Raw genomic sequence first — 19,760 nt, forward strand, 5'->3', positions numbered from 1 at the left:
CAGTTTACTGATTTATATTTATCATCAATATTCAATACACGAAACAATATAGAGAAATGAAACACAAGACATTTTATTGATTTTACCAAAGGCAATGGATCATCAATTAACACTCGCCAGCACAACTTGCTAAGCCACACAACTACAGGAACAACCTTAAGTTAAATATTTCTATCCCGTGCAAACAACAGATAGCAATTAGCAAAAGATAAATTTATATACCTTTATAATGGTGCTTCATCTAAAAGAAGCCCTCCTTTCCCTACCAAACTGCACATAGGAACTAGCCGAAAATAGTCCTGCAAATCCCTTCGATAGACAACCTTCAACAGCACACGGGGACTTAGATGAGCACAAGGGACTGTTTTGTCTACTTGTTTCCATACAGTCCTCTGTTGTATTCCCTGGCGGATTGTCCTCCCAATCCACTGTATCATGAGCTCTACTTCTTTTACAGTTTGAAGAAACCAAGTCCTCAGACATATTTGAATACTCCATATTACTTTTCCCTGTGTCCTCAGGTAATTTCCGCTTCAGGCTGGAAATACTTCTTAGTTCTGACAGATTTATACATCGGTGAATGAGACTCCTGTTACATATATAAGAGAATGACTGCAACTATAAATAAGCTCACCAGGAAGTGTGTCCTTGAAAACACATGGCTTGGATTCTGGATCACCACAGTTACAACGAAAGCTGGAATTATCATAGCATGATCCTGATATACTGCAGGGTAATATACTAAACAATGCTGGTTAGGAGATGCCAATATATATAACAACATACAATGCCTCTCTCTACTTTTAGAAATCAGAATTACAACTAGAAACTTTAATCGGTAGTAAGTATCAAAAATAAAAGGAGGGTATTAGAGAAGTAAATGGTATCATATATCAGAAAAATAAAAATGTAAAGGGTATCAGTTCATTCGAGGGGATATCTTAGAGAATCATCAAGATTCTCAAAAGATTTAAGATGCTTTGTTTGGATGTAAAGAAATCTAACCTGTACATATGCTCAACAAAATCATCTATTAAAACAGGCCAAGCACCTGCAAGAGGAGAAAAGGAAAATGAACATTGCATCAGAATCCAAGCATGATTGCTAATCCCCCACAATAAAATTCCTCTAGATGCAACTATCCAGATAAACTCCCATGCAGCATGAGAGAAGCAGAAACAAAATGTTTAAGTAGATAATTAGATACTGTTGTAACTAGGACTTAAAATTACATGACATGGGGACATGTATATGCATATTTATATTGGCATCTCTAGATATTGTAACTAGCACACAATGAGATAGTACCTTCAGGATCATACCCGTCCAGATTATCGCGTGTACACCAGCTAAAAGCTAGAACCTGCTGCCAAGTATCCTCGGAGATGTTGTACCGTTGATTTTTCTAAATAAAATGTAATATATCATCATCCAACAAAAGAAAAAATAACACAAAACTACTTCTTAATCAGGTCCAATCAATTTAACTCAGTAAAAATGCCCAGGCTTTCATTTAAATAGGCCAAAAGTATGACAAACCCTGAGCCCAAGCCCATTTTCCCAAATCTACAACCAATTACAGATCATAAAATTGATCATTTTTAACAACACATTCTCATAGCTAACTGATTGAGTTTTATGAAAGATTTTCCTATTTCAAGAACAGATGCAGTAAAGTTGCAGCCACATCATGCACTTTGGCCAACCTTAAATACAAGAGCCTTGCTTAATGCAACCATTAGCCAATAAGTATTTACAGTTTACACTACAGAATCATTTCACCAACACACCTTCTAAACTGAATCCTAACACTTCCCTCTGTCACTAAAGAAAGCACCACATAAGCTTCACAGTCGTCTAATAATTAGGGTACCTTAACAAAGTCACACCATTGATGAAGCAGTGGAAAGCGCCCAGCAAGAACTAATTTCCAAGCAGTTACTGCCCTGCTTACAGCTGCAGATTATCAAAAAGAGAAGAATGTAAGGATTTTGCATACCGATTCACCACCATAGGCAATTAATACAAGATTATGTCAAAGGAAATGAGCGGGCTACTTACAAATATTCTTTTGACCATTCTCGCGACACATGAAGAAAACAAAATCATAGAACCGAGTGAATTCTGAAAAGTCTGCCTGGCGAGAGGAACAAATGAAGCACATGTTCCAATTGCAAGTATCAGATTAAAGATTAAAAAAACAAGAAAACAAACAGAATCTGAGCGCTAGAATGCTTTGCATCAGGCTATATATCTGTTTTTCCCCCTTCTGTCTCTCCCTATAACAAAATTACTTGAATTTCTATCATTTGCAGAAGTATCAGCACTGGATCCAGTCCAGTAATCGTAATAATATATTCTTTGGTGTCTTACGTATGTGCATCCTGCTACTATGTTTCTTAGAACATAAAATTCTTTTTTTTCCCCTTTAATTGAGAAAAGAAATTGCTAAAACATATTTGTGCAGTTGTAGACACAAAAATATCATTGGATAAAAGAATACCAAATTGCATAACTGAATAATGTCAAAGAAGTCAAAACTCACCACCAACTCCAACCGTGACATGAGGATTGAAAGTTCATCAAAAATTGTTGCCCTGAAAATTTTGGCACATTAAGAAAGTTAAAGATAGAAAAAGAGAGATGTCCACTTGTTGCAACTCTTGTGATTTTAGCTATACTTGGATTTCACTAACCTATACATGGTAAAGCAGTGACATCAATATTCACATGACATTTGATAAGCTGGAATGGAAAAAACAATCATGCTCACTTGGAAGTAAAACTAAAATGCGGATTCAAAACCACACAAGATCCATAGACAACAGCTATGATTAACTAAAGCCTTCATTAATTTCATTATAATATAAACAGCAAATTCTAGAATTGTGAGCCTAGCTTTGCTTCAAATAGCTAGAATTGTCCGAGCTTATCACATGCCTAACTGATGTAGAACTTAACACGCCCTCTTCGCACGGAGAGTTTGGCATTTGGAGCGTAAAGTTTGCAGAAGCAGACATTTGCAAGTAATCCAACATAAAGCAAACAATAAGTTTTGTTACCAATTTAGAATTATGGACCTGACTCAACTCTAAAAGAAAGTTCACAGGAGAAGACTATTTGGCCATATTCCTAGACGATATCGATATGGAACTTGTTAATTACAAAAGCAATCATCAAAAAAGGAAACATAAAAACATATAAATTCACTCGATTGTTTAGAGCTTCACACATTTATCTGATGCTATCAATCCAAATATCATCATCACCTACACAACTGAATGAGCACTTCCAGGTTCCAACACCAATTAACATGAAAGCAATTCTCATAAGCTGCACAAAAAAAAAGAAAAAGATACTCACCCTGTACTAACTCTGGACTCAACCAACTTGGAGAGCTGTGTCAATGCCTCCCTTGAAAGCTTAGCTTTCTGAATGTCACTGTCCTGCCTGTACCCTTCATCTCCAACAACAAATCCATGTCCTGATTTTATATCTGTACACCATAACCAACATAAAAATAAAAACAATAATCAATCAGATAAATAAAAGATTAAAAAGATTAAATCTTGTTTGCCCACAGAAAAACATAGCTTAATTCTCAAATTCCAGTTTTTTCCTTCCCATTTTCCAAGATAACCAAAATGAAAATAATAACAACAAGAACAACAACAATAACAACAAGAAGAAGCTCAGCAAAAAAAACAGTTGCGTATCGTAGCTAAGAAGCACCACATCAATATACGGGGATAAAAAAAGTGAATCAAAATAAAGTGATACGAAGAAGAGGAACAAAGAAAATTACCGGAGAATCTTCTATAAATCTCAAATATATCGATCCGAGATGCATCCATCGATAATCTTGCACTCGGAAGCTCTTCGAGCAGGCAGCAGAATGGGTGCGCAGCGCAGATGAGAGAAGAAAAAAACTCAGCAACGAAGGAAACAAAATTAAAAACGCAGCTTTATTTTTTTATTTTCGCTTTTTGGTCTAATTATGTTGGGTTGGCTACAAAAAAAAAAAAAACAAACCCATGGACCAACCCGGTCCATTTTAAGGGGAGAAACAGAGTGAAAATCCAATCCGGTTCATAAGACAGCACGGTTTATAAATTAGGGTGATAATAAGTTAGGTCAATTTAAATTGGTTTTTAAAAAAAGTATTTATTTTTTTATTTTTATAAAAAATATTTTTTAGTAGACAAAAATTATTTTATATTTAAATAAATTTTTAAAAAAGATTTTTCAAATATTAAAAATATTTTTTTCTTTTTTCTAAATAAAGTATTCTTAATTTTTTAAAAAAATAATTTATTTTTTCAATAAAAATATTTTTTTTAAAATATTCAAATAGATTTTAAATTAAATAAAAATATTTTTTTTAATATTATTTTTCACTAAAAAAATTAATCCAAACTAATACTTATACCTTGTTAAAATTAGGGCCAGTTTGGCTAAACTTTTTAAATAAGTTCTTTTGAAAAATAAGCTTAAAATATAAGGATTTTTATTAATAATAACTTTTAAATAAGTTATTTTGAATTTGGATAATTATTATAGAAGTTTTTGTTTCAAAGTTGTGCATTAAATAAGAGTGATAAAATAACTTTGAAAATATGAGAAGTCACATTTTTTAACTTCTTCAAAAGCTTTTAAATAACTTTTTGAAAAGTTAAAAGTTTATCTAAAAAATTGTACCAAACATATTAATGTAACTTTCTATAAATCAAAAGTTGAAAAAAATAGCTTTTTGGTGTTTCCCAAACGGACCTTAGTCAAAGACTAATTTATCTTTTTTTACCATCATCTTTACTCACTTATCTTTCTCTTTTTTGTAACACATCTAGCATTATAAACAATTGTCTCAGCAGCTCAACTAATATTGCATTCAATTCAATTCTCTTTTTTGTTATCTTTAATTGGTAATATGCAACCCAAGCATTTTAGAAGGAGAAAAAACATAGAGCTTCACATCAAGTGTAGAATTCAAATTTTCAAACAAACTTATGCTAAATTATCAAAATATTAAGATGTCAATTCACCAGAATCGTAAGTTGCTGAAAAATAAAGTTACAAAATATAAATTTCTCTTAAAAAAAAGAAAGTTGAAGAAACATACCAGTTGCAAAGTGAATTTACTATATACTCTTCAAGTGGCAATAAATTATTTCTACAATGAAAAATATTGTCGCTAACCATGATCACCCAAAATCAAAAAACGTTCTTTGAGGAAAAAAAAAAAACACATACACACAAAATAAGTAATCACTTGGAATAAATCCTCATGAAAATTCAAAAGTCAATCACAAGTTCTTTTTCTCAAGAAAATCTAATAGAGAGAAAGAGAACTAAGAGAAAAAAAAAAGTTAAAATAAAAGTGAAAAGAGATAAATTAATTCCGATTTTAATAATGGCTAATTCAGCACCTTAATTTTGATAACTATACATCTTTTATTACAAGCTAACGCTGAAAATAACAAATAAGGCGTATTTTTATTTTATGAAAATAGGATCATAAGTGTCTGAATTTTTTTTTTTTGAAAATTCACTTTGAAAAATTATCATGTGTTCATAACATGCAACGGAAGAAAAGAAGATAATCATAAAGATCTATTTTGTGCTTAAATTTTATTTCAATAATAAACAATATATATAGATCAGATTTAAATACCTTTAGATGCTTTAGTAAAAACTTTATTCTTCAATTGTATGAAGACTCTATGCGTATCCACACCGACACCAATTTTTGCTGTCAACTCCTTGACCAGTGGATCTAAATTGAGAAATCTCTTACAACTCTTTGCACACCATAAAATTCTTCTCCAATAATTAGGCTCACATATATTTATGTGCATAGAGGTAAAGGAATAAAACCCTTTGTGTTTTTTTCTCTCCTATTTCCTGTACTCTTAACGTACATATATATAGTATGAGATTTGTTATTGATTTTAAATTTGAATCATCATATCTTGAAATTCTAAATCTTAATCCTTCAAATTTATTAATCATATCATAACTCAACTTGAAATAGAATCAGTTAGGATCTCATCCAAATTTAGAATTCAAAATTAGAAATAGAATAACTAATTATTCTCAAATCTCATTTAATATTCTCAATTATCATACTATTATTATATTTTTGGTGCTAGCAAAAAATATAATAATATTCCATCTGAATTAATATAATTATTCATTTGATCAAATCAAAATAATAATTAAATAATTCTATAGAACACTCGTTAGTGTGTTACCCCATAGGTTCAATACTAAGCGGGTAGTAAATTAGTCATACTAAATTTACTAATCAAGGTTGGGGTCTAGCAACACTCCTCAATGACTCGATAGTATGAAGTAATATATTTTTACTAATAACCTGAGAAGAACAAAGTATAATTCCTTCCATCTTTCCAGCTCTTGGTTAATCTTTAGAGTATGGTTTAATTGTCAAACTCTAACTTGTTACCATTATTATAATGAACTGTGAATGACTTAAGAAACTTATTTCTTCATTCATTCAATCCCCTTGGCCAAGGTTTTATTCATCTCAGTCATTATAATCACAGAGCTCAAACTCTTTACCGAGAGTTGACGGATTCTTTATTGACTAATCATTAATTCTACAAGTATTTAAATTATACCGAATATCCATTCAACTAGCACCCTAGGATATTAGGTGTCCAGAATCAAAGTATAATAAATACATTGTTAATTACTATGACAGTCGCAAGTCAAAGGAAACTCTATTACTATGTTCATCTTGAGAATATCCTATTGACAAATATGTGGTAATTATAACCATTAGGAATTCTCAAAGTGAGTCAGTTCAATAGTCATATCTCTATATGCACCATCTATATATATATAATTTAATAAATGAGATCTATTAATCTTCATCCAATGAAGACCATTATATATATATATATATATATATATATATATATATATATATATTGATCTTTTTAGATTATTAATGTTTTTTTTAATAATCCTATGAACAAGAACGATTTAGATTAAATTATAAAAAATTTATCTCTCAATATTATGATTACTATTACAATAATAAATCTCTAAATTTAATCAAAGACCTTATTATATTAATATTTTAATATAATAACAATAACAAATTATTTAACACATGATTAATTAGACTATAATTATACTACTTATTCCCAACAATTTTGTCTTTAGTAAAAATAGTAAAAAAATCGTATTGAATTTTCATAGAACAAATTATATTAAATTTCATTATGCGTGTTCTCTTTAGTAGACACTATTTTAATATTGATAATTTTTAATAATTAACATATATTAATTTTATTTTGTTAATTAAAAATAATTTAAATATATAAATTAACAATAATATTAATATTTTTATACAAATCACATAAATTATTGTATAAATAATATTATTAAATTATATTTATGTCATTTGAGATATATCTTTTACTATTGAAATTTTTTTATATATAATCAACAATATTGTTCAAAAGTTTATACTCTTTAAAATTATTATATTTCTTTTTTCTCAAATGTCATTATATTTATTTTTAAAATTATCACAGTTTTTTAAATTATAAAATTTTAAAGTATTCTGTAAGTATACGAATAACAGTGTTTAATAGAATATCAACTACAAGTATGTATTGAAAATTCTTGGTATCTTTAGTTTAAACATTATTCATATTAAATTATTAAGAAATAGATATTTAAAAAGTGGAAGCATATCTAAATTTATGAGTATAATTGAGAGAAAATTTGATTTTTTTTATTTTTTTAACCAAAGTCTTGTATTTTTATAGGATTAAATCGCAACTCTTTTTAGGGGCAAAACCATACTTACCCCTAAATAAAAGGGGTAAATATGGTTTTGGTCCTTAAAGTTTTTCGTTAGAATCGAATCTGTCCCTCATCTAATTTTCGATTTAAAATGGTTCTTAACGTTTTTTTCATATTAAAATCGTCCTTTTTAATAAAATTTTTTATATTATTCCTAAACTACCCCTATTCCTATTTTAATAATGAAAATTATATAAAAAAAAAAAGAAAACGCGTGTTGGAGTGAGGGAAAGAAAACGCGTTTTGGAGGGGGAGAAAAGGGTATACGAAGGGGGAGGAGGGGAAGGGAAGAGGGGGAGGGGGAAGGGGAAGGGGGGAGGGGGACGGCACCGGCGTCGGCAAAGCTTGGAGCTGCCGTCGCCGAAAGAAAGGAGAGAAAGGGATACAGAGAAGCGGGGGATGGGGAGAGAAAGAAGGGGGCGAGAAACAGGGAGGAGGGGGGAGAGAAAGGGTCGTCGCCGCCGCCGCTCCTCGCTCTCGTTGTCACCGCCTCGCCCTCGCGCCACCGCCGTGTCCTCGCGCCTCGCCCTCCTTGTCGAGCCGTTTATGCTCCTCCTCCTTGCCCTCGTCGCCGCCTCGCCCTCGTTATCGTCGCCATGACCTCCTCGTCGTCATCGGCTTCTGCTCTACTGCTCCTCGTTGCCTCGCCGCTGCTCCTCGCCGCCTCGCCGCTGCTTCTCGCCGCCTCTGCTTCTTGCTTCGATTTCTATTTCTGCTTCGTCTTCTGCTTCTTCTTCTTCTTGATTTTTTTAATCTGATTTGATTTGTTGAATCATTGTTGGTTTTGTTCTTATTGAATCTGATTTCATTTATGAATTGTTGGTTTTGTTGATTTCTGAATTTAGTGTTGGTGTTGGTGTTGGTGGTGGTGGTGGTGGTGTTGGTGTTGGTGTTGGTGCTGGTGCTGGTGCTGGTTGTTGCGGTGGTGCTGATTGTGGCGGTGGTGTTGGTGTTGGTGGTGGTGGTGGTGGAGGAGGTAATTGTGTTGGTAGTGGTGAGGGTATTTTTGTCCAAAAAAATTAAAAGGACGATTTTAATATAAAAAAAAACATTAAGGACCATTTTAAATCGAAAATTAGATGAGGGACGGATTCGATTCTGGCGAAAAACTTTAAGGACCAAAACCATACTTACCCCTAAATAAAATGATTGAAAAAACCTTTACGCAATACAACATTGGCAAACTCTAGACACAAATACAACAAACGCAATTGTATGTAATCCGCGACACCTTCTAGCGGAACCCAAATGCACGTAATCCGCTACACCCTGTCGCGGATTACGTTGAGAACATGGCATCACATAAATCGTTACACCCTATAGCGGTTCATGACCGAATGTGCAGAAAGCATAATCCGCTACACCCTGTAGCGGATTATGAGGAGAGTGGCTCATTATATAAAAAACCAGGAATACCTGTGTAATAGTAACAACCCATGATGCAAAATGCACGAATTGATACAAAATGTAATCGTCATAAGCAATAAATCGTACAAAAATAATAGCCACCAAGCATTAACACTAACCCAAAATAAGTTAACTACATAAGTCATACAAATATAACTGTCAGAAGTCGTTAAAACTAACAGAAAATAAATAAGTCATAATTCATACAATGATAACGGTCGGAACTAACACAATGGGCGCTACTGCTGGTCACCATCAACATCATGGTCGCCCCCGAAAGGACCAAGTAGGTGCAAGCCTGTGCCACATCGAGTCGGATGCCTAACCCTGGTCGCTCACTGATGTCCTCATAATTCGCTACAGGGTGTAGCGGATTATGCTTTCTGTACATTTAATCATAAACCGCTACAGGATGTAACGGTTTATGTGATGCTAGGTTCTCAACGTAATCCGCGACAGAGTGTAGCAGATTGCGTGCATTTGGGTTCCGCTAGAGGGTGTCGCAGATTACAAACAATTGCGTTTGTTGCATTTGCATCTAGAGTTTGCCAATGTTGTATTTACGTAAAGGTTTTCTTCAATAATTTTATTTATGTAAATTATCCTCTTCTTAGCTTAAAAAAAAACTACAAAAACGACTTTGATATATTGAAACCAAAATTCTAAAATCACTATTTATATTTGAATGTGGCACCATTAAATTCTAAAATTCAAATAAAATAATATTTTTAGTTTTATTTTTATTTAATTTTAAATTAAAAATAATAATAAATTATTTAATTTAATATTTATGACAATAAATAAAATCACCATTATATAATCCGTAAAATAACTTAATTTGTCATTATAATTAATTAATATATTTTTTCTATAAATAGATTAAAAAATAACAATATTTTCATTCTTTTGATTTACAGATATTTTAAAGAAAATAAAAAAAGAAGTTTTATAGGTGTTGATCTTGTTAGTCTTCTCTTTGTTTATTTTAAACTCATTAATTTTAAATATTTTAAGCTTTTCATTCACCTCTTCTTCCTCCCCTTTTAAAGCTTATTAGCATTTTCTTTCCTTCACAACTCAAGAATACACTTCTAAAAGTTCTAAGTTACTTACTTACTTGCATCTATCAAATCTCAGGTTCTGTACTACACTCTTTATGTATGGCAGCAAAACGACACCTTATACTTTTTTCTATAATCAAACTCAGAAGTTCATTTTATATCATGAATTTGATATTTTAAAATAAATTATTACGTAATTGAGTATGCGATGGCAAATTGAAACCACTACAAAACTAGAAACAACAGGTCAACAGCATATGCCCAAAGGATATTTAAAAATAAAATAAAATAAAAGCTGGAGATTAAGGTACCACTTGCGGGCCACATTTAAATGTCATCCACAAAATCGGCAAAAGAAAAAGTATATATCCAACATTCGTGAACAAAACTATAAAGTGAATAATAGTTTTTTGCAAACTGCGTGCATAGAATTTTTTACCGGGACTCCTTTAATTTTAATGTGGTAAATAAATGTGTCTCAATTTTTTGTCAGTAAAAAATTGTGTATACAACGGTAGTTGGGGAAGGCTTGTATATCGGAATAAGTCCACAGAGCTGATTTAAGTTAGATGGTTTACGGTTAATTCTCAATTTCTCATCAAAATATTTAGGTATAGAGTTTGGATTTGGATTATTATGTTCAATTTAGTGCAAATTGATTTATTGATTTATATAACTTAATTAAATCAAAATTAATAAAGACCCCAACTAAGTCATCTAAGTCAATTTCAAATACCATATTTATCTAGACACCGGAGAAAAAAAAGATCATATTTATCTGAGTTAAGTGTTATTCACGTCAAGTAATGAGTCATAATGACATTTAACTGCCACTAAACTAAGAATTGTGAAACTAAATTTAAAAGTAATATTGTATTATAATTAACATTGGTACCCCAAAATAAGGCTAAATTACATTTCTTATCTGTAGCGGATTCCAACCACACAGTACTAGGTTTGGTAAGGACTAAGGACCAATTTTGTTAGGAAATCAACTACCAAATTTCCTCATCTTTTAACATGTGAAATTTGAGTATTTATAGATTTGGATATTAAAGTTTGCTTAAGGATTAATAAGTCATATTTTCTTACCTAAAATAAATAATTGATTATTTTAAAATATTAATGACTAAATTAAATTATTTATCTAATTTCAGACATCAAAAATTAAATTAAATTTAATGTAATGAGATTATAATTTTTTTATAATGATTTAATTATATTTATTTTTTTAATAATTATTCATACGATTAATATAAAAAATAGTTATTTTTTATTATAATATTACATATATATAAAATTATTTTATATTGATAATATATCAAAATTAAATTTATAAACTATGATAAATCAATGATATGTTGAATAATTGAACTCAAGGCCTCTAATTGAAAGTTAAAACATCAAAATAGTTACTACTTACTACCACTTACCCACTTAGCACATTGGTTAATCCCATTAGCAATTAGCATAATGAATCAGCTAAACCTACAAAGAAAAGAAGTAATATAAAAGAAGAAAGATTTGGACTAAAGAAAGCAGACAAAAGCAAGAGGAGAGAAAAAGAGAAAGCAAAAAGGAAGAAAGAGAAAGATCTTTTTAAGGCCACAAGAGAGTGTTGTGGCTGAGAATTCATGTTAGCTTCTGATGTGGCAAAAACCCAACACCCTCCCTCCTTCACCGGATCTCCTTCAACCTCAACGTGTCACCCTTCTCTCTTTCTCTCTCTATACGCTTTTTCAGTTTTCTCTCCCTTTTCTCCTTCTCTTCTTTCTCTCTTTCTCTCTCTTTCTACGCAAAAACCAATAAATAAATAAAAGGAAAAAGAAAAAAAAACAGAGACATGTCGGAAGTTGCAAAGGACCCTGCGATCAAGCTCTTCGGGAAGACGATCCCGGTGCCGGAGATTCCTACCGGATCCGGCGACCTCACCGGAGCTCCGGCACTCTCGTCCGTTGATGACAGTGTTGATCAGAATAACACCTCTTCCACGAACTCTACCAGCAGCAGCGATGCACATGAGCTAGAAGAAATTGATAACAAGGTCAGATTTTTCTCTTTTTTGGGTGTCAAAGGTTTGATTTTGAGTTCTTCCCATTATTTGGAATGTAAAAATATTAAATGGGTTGGTGTTAATTTTTGGATTAAGCGTTGAAGATTCTGTTTTGACTTGATTTCGTGGCGTGAATTGTATTGTGCATTTGCGTTGTTTATGCATTAGTTTCCAATCCTAATTGGGGATTTGTGATAAGTTTCAATTTAGAGGAACTAATAAATGTTTTTTTTTAATCTTCTGTTGTTCATCTTTGACTTGTTACAAGTTCTTATTTGTATTTCGTGAAAAAGTTGCATTATTCTATTCGACACAGCATTTGAATTAATTCTTCAGTTGATTTTCTTAGTCTGTCAGGTTTTGAGGCTGCAGAATGGATTTAGAATTATCTAAGGAATTAAAGAAATAAAGTCTATCATATACTTCAAGTTCAGCTTCAAGGATTATTGTTGGAAAACCATGAACATATCTCTAATTTAATCTTCTTCTTGTTCCCTTCAAAAAGTAAAATCATGCTCTTTTTTCTTTTTTTATTTACTATCTAATCACTGTGACAGTAAATCATTCACTGAACATGGTTCACCCGGTTCATTTTTTCTTGTATATGATAGCTTTCTTGTTGGGGAAGGGGAAAAAAGGTTTTTTCCTTTTTACTTGAGTTGCTGAGTTCTGTATGGCTTTTTTTCCAAATCTGGAAAGAAGAATTAAAAGCTGCCATAGTACTGTATTGAGCCTTTCTAACTATTATGTTTTTTTTCGTCTTTTAATTTTCCTTGCTTGTTGCACTTATGTTTATATCTATGCTTAGATATTTTCAGAGTTGTAATTGATGTTCTATTTTTAAGAGGAGAATAATGAGAGTTGTATTCCTTTCTCTTGTTTGAGCATAGACCTTAGTAAAATTTGAAACATGTTTACAGATGAATACAATAGAAATGAAACTTTAGTTGTTTACTGTGTCATATATATTATATAGAATTTTGAACACTAAGTTCTAGTGAAGTAGTTTGAGAAAGAATATATGGAATGAGTACTGTTCTAGTGTTTAGTTTGTCTTGGAGAGATATCAGTAGTTGCAAACAGTACAAATATAAAACATCGGAGTATTTATTTTTTCATAATTTTAATAGTGTTTATATCGTAGCAGCATTCTTAGTATCTGTTTTTTCATGAATCCAGGATACTTTGGGAAATAAACCAGATGAAAAGAAGCAAGAAGTAGTGCCCCTGCAATCATCAGAAATTGTCAATCCGGATACAGCATCTGCGGCAGGTGAAGAATCTGTTAGTCAGTCCACTGAGAAAGAAGCCATGGCCTTGAAAACTTCCAAGACTGAAGAAGAACAGTCTGAGACAAGTAATTCACAAGATAAGACCCTCAAAAAGCCAGACAAAATTCTGCCGTGCCCCCGCTGTAATAGCATGGACACCAAGTTCTGTTACTACAACAACTACAACGTCAACCAACCCCGCCACTTCTGCAAGAACTGTCAGAGATATTGGACTGCTGGCGGAACCATGAGGAACGTGCCTGTAGGTGCTGGTCGCAGAAAGAACAAGAACTCTGCTGTTCATTATCGTCAGATAACTGGCCCCGAAGGAGCAATGCAAAATAACAGGAAAGACTTGCCAAATGGGGTCCATCATCCTCCTTTGATGTGCAATGGCACGGTCCTTACATTTGGGTCTGATGCACCCTTGTGCGAATCAATGGCATCTGTTTTGAACCTTTCTGAAAAAACTGCACACAATTACATGAGGAATGGATTTGCTAAGCCTGAAGAGCTAAGAATTCGGGTTCCCGGTGCGAGTGAAGAAAAAGGGAACTATCAATCCAATAAATCTTCGGTTAGCTCTGCAAAACCGATGGGAGGTACAACCAATAGTAATTCCCAAGAACAATCCATTCAGAATGGTCATAGCTTCACACCACAAATTCCCTACTTTCCCGGTCCCCCTTGGACATTCCCTTGGAATCCGGCGCAGTGGAACTCTTCGGTACCACCACCTGCTTTTTGCCCACCGGGATTTGCCATGCCTTTCTATCCCGCAACAGCTTATTGGGGTGTCTCAGGTGCATGGAACATGCCGTGGCTAGCACAACCATCATCGCCAAATGCTGCAGCCACAAACTCTGGGCCTAACTCGCCAACCTTGGGCAAACATTCAAGAGAAGAAAACATGTTTAAATCAAATGAGCCTGGTGGTGAGAATGAGGACAAACAAAGCAAAGAGAATCACAAAGAAAAGTGCCTTTGGGTTCCAAAAACACTAAGAATTGATGATCCAGAAGAAGCAGCAAAAAGTTCTATATGGACTACACTCGGAATCAAACATGATAAGGATGACTCAGTTCTTGGCGAAGGACTCTTCAAACCATTCCCTTCAAAGTACCACGAAAAGAGTCATCCGATACAAGCCTCGCCTGTCTTGCAGGCCAATCCGGCAGCATTGTCTAGGTCACTAAACTTTCGCGAGGCTTCATAATCATGTAGCTTATAATTTTATGTTGTGTTTGTGAGTGCAGCAAAACCCAATTCGGCAGCGTTGATCGAACCGTTCCAAACTTCGCCAGCCTTGTTTGTTAAGAGTTACTAGTTCTTGTTGTTAGCCAACTGAAGAAGAGCAGAGGAAGATTCTTCCTTCATTTCTTTCCATGGAATTTTCTTAGGTTATGTGTAGGCAGTTCTTACCCTCTCACCTTTTCATTCAGATGGTTTTTTCTTAGTTCTTTGTAAATATAAGTTCATAGATATGGCTTAGTGAGACATAGTGAGTTCATTTTGCTAGTCCCTTCCCAAAGATGTTTGTATATAAATAAGAACAGGAGAGTTCAAGTTGAACTTCTTGTTCTGGTTTCTTTCAGATTGTAACTATGCTTTACATTGACTCAGCCAGTGTGCTTTGGTTTTTTTGTAGGTTTGTTCATGTAGAAACTACTTTCATTCATGCTTCCTACTTTGATTTATCATCTCAAGTCATGTAATAGTCTCCTTCAACATGGACATGTAAATTACATCGACTCATAATATTTATGTTATGTTGAATAAATTTGTACATTCATAAATCAGTGATCCAAGTTAGTTAGTTAAAGTGATATTTATTTGGAAAGAAAGCAAGTAGGTAGTAATACTCATTAAGAAATAGAAATATTCTGTTGGTTAATTTTTTGTATATATTTAATATTTTTAAAGAGAAAATATCTGCATAGATTTGTGTTGAAGGAGAAAAAATGATTACTACGGTTGAAAGAAGGAAGAGAAGTAACTGTGAGTACATGACAGAAGTGAAGTCCAATGAGTAAAAGACAGTAATCTGAAAAGGGCATATGCCCTTGACCAAAGGGCTTCAATCCTAACCACACAAACAAGAAATAGTGCCCTTATTATTGAGGCCCAAAATGAGTTGTTCAACTTCTCCTTTTTATCTGTACCTAAAAGGATGGGGACATTTTGAAAACAAAAAGGTGGACACTTCATCATCATCATCGTCTTCTCTCTCTCAAGTACTTATGTTATTTGACCGAATCTTTAAATTACATAAACTTTAATCTCTCTCAGCTAAATTTTTGTAAACATATTTGATTAATGTTTAGTTAGATATACTAAATATTATATAGTTCGAACTGCTGGTAATTCATTTTGCGGTAGTTAAAAACCGCCGTTAATCCTTAAATAAACCGCTGCCGAGCGTTGGTTTTTTGGTAATGGTCAATTAATACTCTACATCACTAATTAATGATAAAAAATTTTAATAAAATGACAGAAAGACACATATGATTAATTTCTAATTTTTAAAAGATTAATTTAATTAATAAATATTTTTAAAGATAAATTTAAAAAATAACTTATTTTTTTAGAATTAATTTAACTATCAATCCTATTTATATTATTTGTATTAATTTATTTTACAATAGTATAATCTTAACATTTTATATTTAGAAGCATTTTGAACAAATTTGGATTCTATTAAATTGATTCAAGATATTCTTTTTTATTTTAAATTTTGATTAGTTTTATCGTAAACATACTAAGACAGAATTATTTTAGTATGATTATGTTATTGTAATTACGATATTTATAATATTTTAAAAAGTATTGTTAAAATTAAAATAATATTATTTATTATTAAACAATACTTTTTAAAAAGTATTACAAAAAAATATTACTAAAATAAAAAAAAAATTAACAATACTTGTATATTAACTATAATTATCATAGCATAAACTTACCAAAATTTACCACTTAGATATGGGAAATTAATCACATCGGTCAAAGGGACATTAATATATAACTCGGAGAATTTCAATTTGCCATTGGGGTAATGTCACGTTTCGGTTGATACAAGTCATAATTATTGTTCGGTGAAAACTCAGGTGCAGACATATAGTCGACTTTATGTGAAGTTGATAGTTGAAAGTCGTTAAATGAAAATTTAATCAAATCAATCAAATTATTTAACAACTCTCAGTTATCAATTTTGCGTAAAATCGACTGCAACTGAGTTTCTAATTTGTTACTACTAGCTAGAGCAACTTCCTTTTGGTATATTTTTTCTATTTGAATTGAATTTGACACCGAATGCAATCTCGTTCACAAAAAGTGCATCTCATTATTTCGATGGGCCATAGTTAGTTACATAGTACATACTGTATTTCCAGTTTGGAAATTTTCGCTTCTAAATTCTCTAAGAACAAGTAAATGGTAATATGAAGTTTTTTTATTCAAACAAAAATATAACATATATTAATTTCTAAAATACACATCTTTAAAAATTACTCAATAAATGTGCACTTGTTGTTTCACTCTAAGTATCCGCAAAATGTATATAATGCCATCTCACGTGTAGTGCACTTAGAATGCATGTAAAACGACCACTTCACTCTCAAATTCCACGAAATAGGTCTAATCTACTATTTTTAGTGATTTGTATTTAGAATGAAGGTTCACATCTAATTATTTTTATATAAAGTTAATAATTAAAAATTATTAAACGATAATTTTGTTAGATTTATTAAATTATTTATCAATTTTAAATATTAATTTTACATAAAATTAATTGCGTGCATATAAATTTTAATTTTATACTATATGTATACAATTGTTTTCATACAGATTAAAAAATTTAGTTTTAATATTTATAATATAATTTTGTAATGATTGTACATAATTATATGACAGTTATTTTAATACTTTTTCAAATTAGAGGATAATTTACTCTACGTATTTAATTTATAAAATAAATCTTCCTATATATATTTTTTATTTGGATATTAAATATTGGCTAAAATACATAAAAGAATTATTGTATTCAATTTTATATGTTTATCTTGAACCCATTTTGGTTACATATATATCTTATTACTTAAATTGTTGTAATTTACAACGATTTAAAACAATTAAATAGTAATCGTTTCAATAAAAAATTTAATAATGTGTGTGAATACTACATAAATCATACTAAAAACAAAGTGAAAAAGTATTGGTAGATAATAAAAATATTAAACAATGTGAACAATAGATATATCGGATGTTCATTTTATTAGGTGTGTGGATGGTTATTCTAATATTAAGATTTAGGTGGATAATTTGGAGGTACAGTGTGTTTTGATTTGATTGATGATTATTCATGTTGTTCAAGAAAGTTATTGGTTACCTAACATAACCCAAAAAAAGTTAATCTCTACTTTAATCTTTGAGATTGATAAATTGTATTGATTTAGTTTTTAACTTTTTAATTGTCATAATTTGATCCCCTAAATTTAAAAAAGTATATCAATATAGTTCTTCATATATTTTTCGTCACAAAAACTCAACGCTCTTAGTGACATGGCTCAAATTTTACCACACTGAATATATTAAAACGACGTTGTACATATTTTGATACTAAAAAAGACAATAAATAACGTCATTTTAGAATTTCAGTAATACTAAAATATTTCATCTATCTCTTTTAATCACTTTGTCTTTTTTTTTTTACTGAACTTTAAACAAAAAAAAAATTCTTCTAAAAAAGAATTGAAGGCTACTAGAGAAGAAAGTGTTTGGATCATCTTTTTGTTTTCACAAAATGTGTATTAACGTCCGTAGAGGTTAAAAAAGAGTTTAAGATTATTGTGTTTGCCTACAGAAGTTAGTGATGAAGAAATTTTGTTTTCGTGATTTTTGTTGGCAATGTATACATATTGTTATTGGATGATCATTATCTGTTTTGTTCAATGTGATTCTGTTTTTTTTTTTTTTTTACCTGATTCTTTGTTAGGGGTTGATTTGGTTCTTTTCTTTTTAGGTGCAAGAGTTTTTATTTATGCTCTCTATTTTTTATTCTTGATCAAGGTATATTTTTTGGAAATTTTATGGGTGGCATAATGATCCATAGAACTTTTATACTTTATTATTGTGAATATTTTACGAATTATGCTAATGGTACTTATAAACTATCAATTATGCAGATGGAGGTATTGATGAATATAATATTTTATTATGGGGAGAAATTTCATAAAGATGAAAATGGATAGAGCAAAAAAAAAAAAAACCCCGATAAAAAAAAGAATTATAAAAAAATAACAAAAAGAAAATTAGATAGAACGATCTTTATTTTAGGTTATAAAAGAAAATAAAAAAAAAATCAAATTATTGTTATTGGACTTTTTTTCAGCTAGACATTAATATATTTAGTGTGACAAAAGTTAAACTACATACTAATAACATTGAGTTATCGTGTCGAAAAATATACAAAAAACTATATTATTGTACTTTTTTAGTCTGGAAAATTAAATTGTAACAATTAAAAAATTAAAAATAAAATTAGTGCAATTTATCAATTTTAAAGATTAAAATAAACTTAACTCATTGAAATAATTAGAAAAAAATCTTATGAAAATCATTTCAAATCACAATAATTTAGTATGAATAATAATTTTGAATAGTTTTTATTATTTAACAAAAAAACTATTTTTATTTACCAAAAAATAATATTTTATTCATTAAAGATAAAATAGTAAATATTCATTATTAGCAAGCAAGTAGGTAGTAATACTATTCTTTGCGCATAAAACATCTCACATAAAATATCATATAATAATATAATTTCTTACATACTATCCTTTCAAGTTAAGTTGAAAACCAAGTTACATACCCTTTATTCATAAACTTATTAATTTTAGTATCAGAACCTGTTGTAATATTTCAACCGTGAATTTGCGCATTACTCAGAGTTCCAAATCAATTCCATTTCAATTCCAATTAGTTTCATGAGTCCAAGCTAATACCTCAAAATAAACAATTTATTCAAAACATATCAAACTATCTAAATATTCTTAATTATTCAAATATTATTTGAGTTTTCCCTATTTACTAATACACATGCCAAATAAACTCTCTTACCAAATCGAATCCCTTGAC

General features: G+C 30.9%; 2 protein-coding genes across 4 annotated transcripts; one reads left to right on the forward strand and one right to left on the reverse strand.

Moving 5' to 3' along the window:
• Positions 1–49: 49 nt before the first annotated feature.
• Positions 50–3,974, reverse strand: LOC130973739 (defective in cullin neddylation protein AAR3). Of its 3 annotated transcripts, XM_057898387.1 has the most exons (10): positions 3,806–3,974; positions 3,364–3,496; positions 2,546–2,597; positions 2,062–2,137; positions 1,874–1,956; positions 1,309–1,405; positions 1,006–1,051; positions 635–741; positions 223–557; positions 50–142 (listed from the first exon to the last, which is right to left on the reverse strand). In XM_057898387.1, the coding sequence occupies exons 1-9, from the start codon at positions 3,852–3,854 to the stop codon at positions 238–240; spliced, it is 963 nt and encodes a 320-aa protein (XP_057754370.1). In that variant the 5' UTR covers positions 3,855–3,974; the 3' UTR covers positions 50–142; positions 223–237. The 3 variants fall into 3 exon arrangements, with proteins under 3 accessions (XP_057754370.1, XP_057754371.1, XP_057754369.1); XM_057898388.1 differs by having other exon boundaries at positions 50–557; positions 635–726; XM_057898386.1 differs by having other exon boundaries at positions 50–557.
• Positions 3,975–11,866: 7,892 nt separating this feature from the next.
• Positions 11,867–15,416, forward strand: LOC130973525 (cyclic dof factor 2). Its single transcript, XM_057898092.1, has 2 exons — positions 11,867–12,348; positions 13,537–15,416. The coding sequence occupies exons 1-2, from the start codon at positions 12,148–12,150 to the stop codon at positions 14,842–14,844; spliced, it is 1,509 nt and encodes a 502-aa protein (XP_057754075.1). The 5' UTR covers positions 11,867–12,147; the 3' UTR covers positions 14,845–15,416.
• The last annotated feature ends 4,344 nt before the right edge of the window (positions 15,417–19,760 follow it).

Source organism: Arachis stenosperma, chromosome 4, assembly GCF_014773155.1.
Source record: "Arachis stenosperma cultivar V10309 chromosome 4, arast.V10309.gnm1.PFL2, whole genome shotgun sequence".
Lineage (NCBI taxonomy): Eukaryota > Viridiplantae > Streptophyta > Magnoliopsida > Fabales > Fabaceae > Arachis > Arachis stenosperma.

What these genes read in the sequence shown, in the direction of transcription:
- LOC130973525 (XM_057898092.1), top strand. Translation starts at nt 12,148, where the DNA reads ATGTCGGAAGTTGCAAAGGACCCTGCGATCAAGCTCTTCGGGAAGACG. An exon ending in TAGAAGAAATTGATAACAAG is followed by an intron (nt 12,349 to 13,536) that starts GTCAGATTTTTC and finishes TCATGAATCCAG; the next exon opens with GATACTTTGGGAAATAAACC.
- LOC130973739 (XM_057898387.1), bottom strand. Translation starts at nt 3,854, where the DNA reads ATGGATGCATCTCGGATCGATATATTTGAGATTTATAGAAGATTCTCC. An exon ending in TGTCACGGTTGGAGTTGGTG is followed by an intron (nt 2,138 to 2,545) that starts GTGAGTTTTGAC and finishes TCCTCTCGCCAG; the next exon opens with GCAGACTTTTCAGAATTCAC. An exon ending in TTTGTTGAGCATATGTACAG is followed by an intron (nt 742 to 1,005) that starts GTTAGATTTCTT and finishes AGCATTGTTTAG; the next exon opens with TATATTACCCTGCAGTATAT.